The sequence below is a fragment of the Suncus etruscus genome, chromosome X, assembly GCF_024139225.1.
Source record: "Suncus etruscus isolate mSunEtr1 chromosome X, mSunEtr1.pri.cur, whole genome shotgun sequence".
Classification (NCBI taxonomy): domain Eukaryota; kingdom Metazoa; phylum Chordata; class Mammalia; order Eulipotyphla; family Soricidae; genus Suncus; species Suncus etruscus.
This window is the reverse complement of record NC_064868.1, coordinates 122,151,418-122,163,696: the sequence shown is the minus strand read 5'-3', so window position 1 is coordinate 122,163,696 and position 12,279 is coordinate 122,151,418. Positions and strand designations below refer to the sequence as shown.

Genomic DNA, 12,279 nt, shown 5'->3' with positions numbered 1-12,279 from the left:
ACTCTTCTCTCCTATATATATTTTTACACATGCTTTCAGTCGTTTTTGTATACTAACTTATTTTTCACAGCTTATGTTATATTTTCCATAGCTGTAATATTTGTATATAATTAGTTGTTTGAATAAAGCAGTTTTCTATGTAATAGCAAGCAGCAGTGTAGTGTCTAGAAAATATACAGAAAAGAACACAAGCTCACGTGTTTCTGAAATATTACCTTATTATTTGTGAGCTCCTTTTTGTTTGTGGCACATGTTTTCTTTATGAATAATGTTTTGAAATATTACTTTAAAATACTTAAAATATATCATAAAAAGGATGAGCAAGGTGTAGTATTGTTGAAAAATTTCAGTTCCTAAAATTATACTAACAACTGACTGGTACTCTTGAGAAAACTGTCCTTAAAATAAATGAAAATCTATTCTTTTTTTTTTTTTGTGGTTTTTGGGTCACACCCGGCAGTGCTCAGGGATTATTCCTGGCTCCAGGCTCAGAAATTGTTCCTGGCAGGCACGGGGGACCATATGGGACGCCGGGATTCGAACCGATGACCTCCTGCATGAAAGGCAAACGCCTTACCTCCATGCTATCTCTCCGGCCCCCGAAAATCTATTCTTACAAAGGCAAAGTTCTGTTCCAGAGTGCTTTCTATGTTCACCTACCATATTAGTTTTCAACAAATTTTCAAAAATGAATGAGTCAATGATGTCTTAAGTCATGTTCTGAGAATCCCATATTTCCCCCAACAGGAGGTGTAAGAATTAGGAGCTGCTGACATTTCAATATGAAGGGCAACGTCACTCTTGCCACCGTGAGCAAAAACATTACCAGCAGTCTTCACTTTGGACTTCTCAACCAGGCTGGCAACGAGTCACTTAACTGCTCGCATAAGCCATCAGATAAGCATTTAGATGCAATTCCTATTCTTTACTACATGATATTTGTGATTGGATTTCTTGTCAATACCATTGTGGTCACACTGTTCTTTTGCCAGAAGGGTCCTAAAAGGGTGTCAAGCATTTACATCTTCAACCTGGCTGTGGCTGACTTACTGCTTTTGGCTACTCTTCCACTCTGGGCATCCTATTATTCTTATAGATATGACTGGCTTTTTGGACCTGTTATGTGCAAAGTTTTTGGTTCTTTCCTGACTCTGAACATGTTTGCAAGCATTTTTTTCATCACATGCATGAGTGTTGATCGGTACCAATCTGTCATTTATCCCTTTCTGTCTCAAAGAAGAAATCCCTGGCAAGCATCTTATATAGTCCCCCTGGTTTGGTGCATGGCATGTCTGTCCTCTTTGCCAACATTTTATTTCCGAGATGTCAGAACCATTGAGTATCTAGGAGTAAATGCTTGTATCATGGCATTCCCACCTGAAAAATATGCCCAATGGTCAGCTGGGATTGCCTTAATGAAAAATATCCTGGGTTTTATTATTCCTTTAATATTCATAGCAACGTGCTATTTTGGAATTAGAAAACACTTACTGAAGACCAATAGCTATGGGAAGAACAGAGTAACTCGTGACCAAGTTCTGAAGATGGCAGCTGCTGTTGTCCTGGCGTTCATCATTTGCTGGCTTCCCTTCCATGTTCTGACTTTCCTGGATGCTCTCGCCTGGATGGGTGTCATTAATAGCTGCGGAGTTATAGCAGTCATTGACCTGGCACTTCCTTTTGCCATCCTCCTGGGATTCACTAACAGCTGCATTAATCCCTTTCTGTATTGTTTTGTTGGAAACCGCTTCCAACAGAAGCTCCGCCGTGTGTTTAGGGTTCCAATTACTTGGCTGCAAGGCAAGAGTGAGGGCATGTCATGTCGAAAAAGCAGTTCCCTGAGAGAAATGGAGACCTTTGTGCCTTAAATGTAAGGGTGCCACAGAGGTTATCAACATGGCGACTTGGTTGGAAGCCTCCTGGTATTATCTCTTACTGGCTCTGGTAAAAAAAAAATAGGGTTTATGTTTGCAATATTCTTTTCTCACTCTTCGAAATCAGCAAAGCCAATAAAAGCAAAAGTTTTATCCTCTAATGTCTTTTAGGAATTGCTTCCCATCTAATTTTTTGTCTGAATGTACAAAACAATCATTAGAGAGACTTTTTACATAACCTAGAAGTAATTGACAGTTTATTTTAATCAGAAAGAGTAAGAAATTGTGAATGTGATTTGAAATTTCTCATTTCTTCTTGACACATGCTGGAATTAAAAAATTATTTTCAGTATCAGATTTCTTTAGATTTTCTTCTTAAATCCACACCCGTCTTTTAACTCATTGCATTATTACAAGGCATCATGTTAAAAGATATAAATCTTTCAAATTAATATGTTACAATAGATTGGTGAAGGAATATTCAAATTCTAAGCATATGCCTTTTATATGAATATTATATATGGTATTTTTTAAAATTTCACTTAAGCATAGGTTTATATTTCAGATATAGCTTCACATTAAATAGATCTAGGGATATGGATCAGATCACATATACTCCTACATTTTAGCTTATTTTTATAATAATGGAAATTAAAATATATAGTAACAGTTTTATAATAAAATATTTCCATGTTTACTAAACTCTGAATAAGCACATTTTAAAACTTCTGTCTATTTTAACTATTGTTGGAAGGTTTCCATGTTCTTTGATATTTTTTAAAATAATAACTCAACACTGTGTATTGTTATAAAATATAAAGGTCAGTGTTTATATTCTTGCCATTGTCATGCTTTGATATGTAGAAAGTTGGCTTGATTTTTATTATTGATGCTTTGTTTCTGGATTGCTTTCTAAAATATATGGTGATTTCTTTAATTTTATAACATGTGATAAAACCTTAATTGGCAAACTAGCATAGGAAAAGTTTATGCCACAATGGAATTTTGATATCCTGGGAGAACAAAGAGAGGCAGCAAATGACAGATTTGGTGTCACTGAAAAACTATTCTGTCAGGACTTTGCAATGTGGCTTTGACAATATAGATCTTAGGATAGTTTGAAGCTATACAATGAAAACTGTTCCAGAATTTATCAAATATTTTGGAACTCTTTAAAACCCATTGCTGGTCCATAGATCTTCCTTGCAACACTATTGGTATTCCTTTTCAGGGGAGGACATGAAACTGAGTAACCTAGAGATTGCATAAAGAATTGATTACAATATAGAAGGTAGAGCTCTATCATACAAAGTTATCTAGGGTCTTCATGGAGCAGTGCCAATCTCTGAGGTAGAACTGATATTTAAGAAGCTTTGCTTCTCTATTAGGTTCCAGGAATATAAATGAAAGAAATAAATCTTTCCCTTTACTATCTGGGAAAGTTTAAATTTTATGTTATTTGTAACTATCAATAAAAACAAGTATTTAAATGTATATCCAAACATGACTTGATATTTTAAATAATTTTGTAAGACATCTCATACAAATAAAATATTTAATTAAAAGATCACGTGTGCCTGCTTTTTAATTTTAACTAAACCCAAATATAATTTTTAACTTTATTCCTATAATTGTATCATTTTAAAAATCCCCCAAATACTTAATATTAGGCCATATCATTGCTTATCTGGATTCTTGTCATTCTCTTAGAGTCTCTCTCTCTCTCTCTCTCTCATCCTCAGACATAATTTCCTAATGATCATGAAAGGAAAGTTCAGATTTCATATCTTGGTTTGTTAAGTTTATAAGACTTTATGTTTTCATGGATTTTATTCTCTGTGCTATTCTCTTGAAGAATATTTAAGTATCACAAAACTACTGTTTTTTAAGGACCTAATTTTATTTTATGTCTCTGATTTTGTTCATTAAATTCTGTCCTCAGAGACACCCCTCCATCATTCTTATCTCATAATATCTTAGTCTACTGTTGATACCCCTTTAGGTCCTGTCAATCCTACACCACAATAATAACTATACGAATTATGCTACTAAGCTCACTGATCACAAATATTCCTTTAATCTAAGGAATTGCCTCTATAGTCCTTAGAATTTTAAGCCAGGCTCCACTTCCATAGGATGCTAGTATTAATTTCGAAATAGTTCTCTGGAGCTGTAACTACAGTGATTGTTCCTGGGACTAAGAAGAATTACCGCGTGAAAAGATGGTTCATGAACATGTTATCATTGACTGTGGGCATGTATAAAGCTATAACAATTTTGTTCAAAAGTATGAATTCCAGGTGAATTTCTCAGCTAACAAAGGAAACTCTCTTTAATTTGCCCATATTTGAGGGTGCTTTGTAATTTCTTTTTATTTTCCCATTTAAAATATATATATATATATATATATATATATATATACTTTATTATTATATTTTAAACCATTTATTTAAGCACTGTGTTTACAGAAATGTTCATAGTTGGGATCCCCCTTTTTTTGATTTATTGGGCCACACCTGGTGGCATTCAGGGCTTTCTCTTGGCTCTGCACTCAGAAATTGCCCCTGGCTTGGAGGATCATATGGGATGCGGGGGATCGAACCCATGTCCATCCTGGGTCACCCACGTGCAACCTACCACTGTGCAACCACTCTGGCCCCAAGGGATCACATTTTTTAACCTTACCTACACAATGGAAAAGAACCACATCATTTTAATCTTCTTCTTTCTTCCTCCTCCTTCTTCTTCTTTTCTTCTTCTTCTTCTTCTTCTTCTTCTTCTTCTTCTTCTTCTTCTTCTTCTTCTTCTTCTTCTTCTTCTTCTTCTTCTTCTTCTTCTTCTTCTTCTTCTTTTTCCTCCTCCTCTTCTTCTTCTTTCCTCCTTCTTTTCTTCTTCTTCTTTTCTTCTTCTTCTTCTTCTTCTTCTTCTTCTTCTTCTTCTTCTTCTTCTTCTTCCTCCTCCTCTTCTTCTTCCTCCTCCTCTTCCTCCTCCTCTTCTTCTTCTTCTTCTTCTTCTTCTTCTTCTTCTTCTTCTTCCTCCTCCTCCTCCTCCTCCTCCTCCTCTTCTTCTTCTTCTTCTTCTTCTTCTTCTTCTTCTTCTTCTTCTTCTTCTTCTTCTTCTTCTTCTTCTTCTTCTTCTTCTTCTTGTCCTCTTCCTCCCCCTGCTTCTCCTCCTCCTTCTCCTCCTCTTCCTCCCCCTGCTTCTCCTCCTCCTCTTCCTCCCCCTTCTTCTCTTCCTCCTCCTTCTCCTCCTCGTCCATCCCCTTCTCCTCCTCCTCTTCCTCCCCCTTCTTCTTCTTCTTCTTTTTCTTCTTCTTCTTCTTCTCCTCCTCCTCCTCCTCCACCTCCTCCTCCTTCTTCCTCCTCCTCCTCCTTCTTCTTCTTCTTCTTCTTCTTCTTCTTCTTCCTCTTCTTCTCCTCCTCCTCTTCCTCCCCCTGCTTCTCCTCCTTTTCCTCCTCTTCCTCCCCCTGCTTCTCCTCCTCCTCCTCTTCCTCCCCCTTCTCCTCCTCCTCTTCCACCCCCTTCTCCTCCTCCTCCCCTTCCTCCTCCTCCTCCTCTTCTTCTTCTTCTTCTTCCTTCTTCTTCCTTCCTTCTTTTTTCTTTCTTCTTCTATTCTTTCTTATTTCTTTCTTCTTCTTCTTTTCTTCTTCTTCTTCTTCTTCTTCTTCTTCTTCTTCTTCTTCTTCTTCCTTCTTCTCCTCCTCCCCCTCCTCCTCCCTCTCCCTCCTCCTCCTTCCCCTCCTCCTCTTCTTCTCCTCATCCTGCCTCCTCATCCTTCTTTTTCTTCTTCATCCTAACACTCAGCTGAGCTTTATATATTTTATATTACTGTAAGAAATTTCCATAAAATCCATTTTATTCCCACAAGGAGTAATTTTTTCACATTTTACAAGGGGTTGGGTGGGGAGGAGGGAGATTTTGGATATTGGTGATGGGAATGTTGCACTGGTGATGGGTGGTGTTCTTTACATTAATGAAACCCAAATACAAAGTTGGTTAAATAAAAAAAAGAAATGTAAGTTCAAATAAATGAATCCTTACTTACATATAATATACATATGATCTGAGTAATGCCAAGTGGTAATATTTGGTTGCTGAAGTAGAACTTCCAAGACTACCAACCATATATTTCAGAGATGGTTTTGCATGATCCTTCAACCTTACCCGTCCCCTCCCCCACTGCTTGTGCCCCTGTTCCATGCCAACTTTATTGATAGCACATCCCTAGCTACAGCAGTACAAGAACTTCAGAACATGTGCTTACATCATTAAATTAAAGGAGAGGAAACATATGGTAGTATCCTCTGTCATATTTTACTATGCTCCATTTAAAATGGACAATATGAAGCAACCACCATACCTGCCGCCCTTTCTGCACCATGCAAAAAAGTAAAAAGAGGTTCCTTAAACCTTATTTTTCAGAGAACAAAAATTTTGGCATAATTTTTTGTTCTGTGAAATGAGATTGTATAGTATTACTTAGACAGTTAAACTATAATTTGCAGGACTTAGTGCAATGAAATTTATAATGAAGAGGTGATGATAAATGATTTTTACATTTTATGTCCCACAATTGATCTAATAGTAGACAATACCAGAAAAAAATTCCTATCTAATACTCTGTGGCCAGATAAAAAAAGAGAGAAAATACGAGGAAAACATATTTTATTTTGGTTCATATGGAGGGTGATTGGTTCACAATAGTGGGGTTCAGGGCTTATTTCTGGTTCTGTGCTCAGTGATGAATTTTGGCGTTCTTCTTTCTAAACCATATGTAATGCCCCGAATTGAACTAGGGTTAGCCAAATGCAAGCAAAGCACCTTCACTTCTTCACTATTTCTATGATCCCTATTTTAACTTATTTTGGATTTTTCTAGAGGCCTGAAATGGGAAAATGTTGGGTGGCCTCACATGTCAATAAACTAGAGTTTCAGACATGGCAAATTGAATTAACTAGCTGTGATGATTAAAGCCAGAAAGGGTTGGGGTAATAAGGAAAAGTGTCATTACTAGACAGACTCTATAAGTAATGATTATTGGAATAAAAGAACAGAAATTCCCATGCTATCACTGAAAAGAATCACTTATCCTGTTAATAGTACAGGAAGATAACTGGGCTGACATCCACAGTAGTGCTCACTTGCACAAGTATACCTACAAATAGTTAACATTTTCAGAAAGAAAATCCTTTACTTCTAAAATCATTTTGTGGGATCACAGAAGTCTTTTCTGAAATGAGAAATTATAGCATGTTTTTTATATTAAGGATAATTTCTCATTACTGAAAAATTTACATAGATAAAAATAGCTACACATCTCATCATTATTTGCAGCAAAAGTAAGGCACTTTTAAAGATATAAATACAGACGCAGATTACAGTCAACCAGGAAATAATTAGTTTATAACTTAATCAGAAGAAGCATTTATTCAAGAAATGGAATCATGATTCCACTTGACAACTTAGAAGAAATTCCAGTGTATGTTTCACTCTGATATCAAGGCATAACATTTTTAAAGATAGTCATCTGAAATTAGGCAAGTGGTGGTGACACTTTTGAATTGGTTCCCAAGTCCCTTTGGTTCTGATTCATAAGCCAAAGTCCCCAGACAGAACTGTGAAGTATAAGGGCTTGTTGCCATAATCTATGGGTTATTTAATTTTCACTTAGAAATATCAAAAGGGCAATTTATCAACAAGATGGATTTGTGTTATTCTTGAAATGGGTTTTACAATACATATATACATATAAGCAGATAATTTGCTTTTTATCACTTTGAACTTATATTTCTTTACTGTTTTATCAATTATTATTGTATATCATATTTATCACTGCAAAATTAATTTTGATATTTAAATCATTTCTCCCAAATTCTCATCTTATTTCCAAGAAAATTTTCTCTTTTTCCCTTCTTGGACTATCTCTTTTTGTGATAAATTCCAAATTCTTGGAACACTAACCATTGTACTATGGGTGCTTTGTGTATGTAAAAGTAAGTTTTGCTCCCTTTTTGTAGCATGGTGTATCCACATGCCATTAATATAGGCAGATATGACAATAATGGGGGAAAACAGAAACTGGATATTATTCTGACTTTTCTGTGAATTTCTTTCTTTCCTAAAACTTAGTGTGGATCTGCTCTGGCGAAATGACCCTTCTCTCCATGAGACACAGCTGGAAAGGAACTCTGAATATCCAATGCTGTTCATCAGTTAGCCTGGTTTTCTAGACTCCTTCCTTTTTTTTTTTTTTTGGCCACACCAGGTGATGCTCAGGGGTTATTTCTGGCTATGGGCTCAAAAATCGCTCTTGGCTTGGGGGACCTTATTGGACGCTGGGGGATTGAACCACGATATGTCCTAGGTTAGCTAGTGTAAGGCAAGTGCCCTGCTGTTCTCACCACCGCTCTGGTCCCATGTTTTCCTAGACTCATTTTTTTGTAGTTTTTGGGTCACACCCGGCAGTGCTCAGGGGTTTATCCTGGCTCCATGCTCAGAAATCGCTCCTGGCAGGCACAGGAGACCATATGGGATGCCGGGATTCGAACCGATGACCTTCTGCATGAAAGGTAAATGCCTTACCTCCATGCTATCTCTCCAGCCCCTCTAAACTCAATTCCTTTTTTTGTGTGTGTGGTTTTTGGGTCACACCCGGCAGTGCTCAGGGGTTACTCCTGGCTCCAGGCTCAGAAATTGCTCCTGGCAGGCACGGGGGAATCATATGGGACGCCGGGATTCGAACTGATGACCTCCTGCATGAAAGGCAAACACCTTACCTCCATGCTATCTCTCCGGCCCCTAAACTCAATTCTTAAGTGGTTCAAATCCCTTAGTCTTCTCCCTATTTACTATTAGTTGTATATTTATAATATTATAATGTTTACTTCCCTCATAAAATCTAACTATGATTATACTTGATTTGTATGAGTTACAAAATGAAACCTTGCCAGTTTACAATGAAGTAATTAGTTTATATTTTTTATTTTTGCCAGACCCTGCAGTACTAAGGAACTCCTCCTAGCACTCTGTTTGTGGGTCACCTCCAGTTGTGTTCAGGCGACCATATGTTGTGATAATTGAACTCAGTCCTCTTTCATACAAATTTTGGGCTCAATTCATTGAGTTATCACTTTTGTCTGGGATTTAGAAATTTTAAGAACCAGATCTAAAAAAAAAAGAGAGAGCTTCATATCTCCATGGATATCGACTGCAAATCACAGCAAACCTCATCAGTCTAGAATCTGCACATATGCTTTCACATATCCAAAACTCTATTGTGGTACATGTAATTTGAAGAGGAGTGGCTATTTGTAAAAGAAATTTGTAGCACAGTGTATCCACATGTCACTTATATTGGCATATATGACAATAATGGAGGAAAACAGCAATTGCATATTATAGTCCACAACACCAGTGAATACCTAAATGGTGTGAAAGACTGTCCTGGTGGTATAAACTGAATTCTGGGAAAATAGCAAATCATGATGTTTGAGTTTAGCAACAGCTGTACTGTCTGAATTCACCCCCCACTAATTCAGGGAATAGTTTAGAGACCTGACCTTGAACCCAGATGCAGAAAACTATAACATAAAATTTGAGCACAAAAGAGGAAATGAGGGCCCGGAGAAATAGCACAGCGGTGTTTGCCTTGCAAGCAGCAGATCCAGGACCTAAGGTGGTTGGTTCGAATCCCGGTGTCCCATATGGTCCCCTGAGCCTGCCAGGAGCTATTTCTGAGCAGACAGCCAGGAGTAACCCCTGAGCACCGTAGGGTGTGGCCCAAAAACCAAAAAAAAAAAAAGAGGAAATGAGTGGTCATGGAGGCTGAGGAGTACTATGGAGCTCTCATGTATTTATTAAGATATCTTAGATTTTTATTAATATCCCTAGAGAATGATCACTTTTTTTATCCTTGCCTGGGATAAAATGGCAGATCAAAAACTGACCACAGAGATTGAGAGTATAAACAGTCATCCTTACCCAGAATAGCACCAGCAATCCAATATGGAACCATACATTTTTGTATGGGCACAGTAAATAAGGGGAAACCATAGACACAGAAATAAGATCTTATATTCTAGGGATAAGACATCACACTTTTTATAACACTAGGATGCCTCCCATTCTGGACATGTGTCATGTGGATACAACCCAGTCTCCAGGAAATTGGACAGTGCCAGTTCAACTCCAAACCCCAGATCCCAGATGTAGAACTGATACAGCTCTGGGCAGCAACTCCAGGAACCAACTCCATTGGGAGAATTATTGCACAGCTCTGGCACTAACTTGTATCAGTTATGATATGACAACGAGAAAACAAAAACTTATGGTTCCATATTGGATTGCTGGTGCTATTCTGGGTAAGGATGACTGGTTATACTCACAATTTCTGTGGTCCATTTTTGATCTGCCATTTTATCTCAGGCAAGGCTTTAGTACCAAGCAGCACCAAAAATGGTAAGGATAGCAAAAATATGTACACATTAAAATAGAACAGATATATAAACCTGTGTTTAAAAAGAAAAAAGATATCAAGGGAATCCAGATAGGAAAGGAAAAAGTCAAGCACTCATTGATTGCAGATGACATGATACTCTACTTAGAAAACCCTAAAGACTCTACCAAAAAGCTTCTAGAAACTATAGATTCATATAGCAAGGTGGCAGGCTACAAAATTAACACACAGAAATCAATGGCCTTTTTATACACCAATAATGATAGGGAGGAGGAGGAAGTCAAGAAGGAAATCCCATTCACAATAGTGCCACACAAACTCAAATATCTTGTAGTCAACTTGACCAAAGACGTGAAGGACCTATACAAAGAAAACTATAAAGCACTGCTCCAGGAAACAAGAGAGGACACACGGAAATGGAAACACATACCCTGCTCATGGATTGGCAGGATTAACATCATTAAAATGGCAGTACTCCCCAAAGCATTATATAGATTTAATGTGATCCCCTTAAAGATACCCATGACATTCTTCAAAGAATTGGATCAAACACTTATGAAGTTCTTCTGGAATATTAATCACCCTTGAATAGCTAAAGCACTCCTAGGGAAAAGGAAAATGGGAGGCATTACTTTCCCCAACTTCAATCTGTACTACTAAGGAATAGTTATCAAAACAGCATGGAATTGGAATAAAGACAGACCCACAGATCAGTGGAATAGGCTTGAGTTCTCAGACAATGTTCCCCAGACATACAATTACCTAATTTTTGACAAAGGAGCAATAAATCCTAAGTGGAGCGGGGAAAATCTCTTCAACAAGTTGTGCTGGCAGAACTGGTTAGCACTTGCAAAAAAAAAAGCGAACATATGCCCCAATTAAAATCATGTACGAAGGTAAAATTCAAATGGATTAAAGACCTTGATATCAGACTTGATACCATAAGTTATATAGAACAACACGTCGGTAAAACACTTCATGACATTGAAACTAAAGGCATCTTCAAGGAGGAAACTGCACTTTCCAAACTAGTGGAAGCAGAGATCAACAGATGGGAATACATTAAGCTGAGAAGCTTCTGTACCTCAAAAGAAATAGTGCCCAGGATACAAGAGCCACCAACCGAGTGGTAGAAACTATTCACCCAACACCCATCAGATAATGGGCTAATATCCAAAATATACCGGGCACTGACAGAACCTTATAAGAAAAAAACACCTAATCCCATCAAAAAATGCGGAGAAGAAATGAACAGATGCTTTGATAATAAAAATACAAATGGCCAAAAGGCACATGAAAAATGCTCGTAGTCACTAATCATCAGGGAGATGCAAATCAAAACAATGATGAGATACTATCTCACACCACAGAGATTAGCATACATCACAAAGAATGAGAACAATCATTGCTGGCAGGGATGTAGAGAGAAAGGATCTCTTATCCACTGCTGGTGGGAATGCCGTCTAGTCCAACCTCTATGGAAAGTGATATGGAGATTCTGGTATTGGAGCTGTATATTTCTATATTTCTATAGAGAAGAAATGTTAAGCCTGATCTTCCTAGGATCATCTGGTATAAACTGAAGTGTCCACTAGGTTCATGGAGCAACAGGAGTATGGGCAGTTCCTGAAGATCTCTCCTTGGTGGGCGTGAGGCTTCAGTGCCAGTGGCTGGACTGTCTGGGGGAGGAAGGTTGGGGAAGGGGCTGGTTTGTGCATCCCCTGGCTTTAAGGGGTGTCTGGAGGCTCCTTGTGTCCCATACCTGCTAAACTAGGATCCATGATGTTGGGGTGCAGAGGATTTTGGGTGGTTCCCACAAACCTCTCCTGGGTGGGTGTGGGGATTCAGTGCGTCCAAAAGAAGACACTTTAAAAATGTTCGAAACTTTATTTAAACTTCATGATTTATGAAGTTGTCCATCATATACCTGTTGAGGTGTTTAATATTCTA

The 12,279-nt window shown here is 37.8% G+C and overlaps 1 protein-coding gene across 1 annotated transcript; it reads left to right on the top strand.

The window, feature by feature from the left end:
* Nucleotides 1-754: 754 nt before the first annotated feature.
* AGTR2 (angiotensin II receptor type 2) lies at nucleotides 755-1,868 on the top strand. Its single transcript, XM_049767023.1, has one exon. The coding sequence runs from the start codon at nucleotides 783-785 to the stop codon at nucleotides 1,866-1,868; it is 1,086 nt and encodes a 361-aa protein (XP_049622980.1). The 5' UTR covers nucleotides 755-782.
* Nucleotides 1,869-12,279: the final 10,411 nt, after the last annotated feature.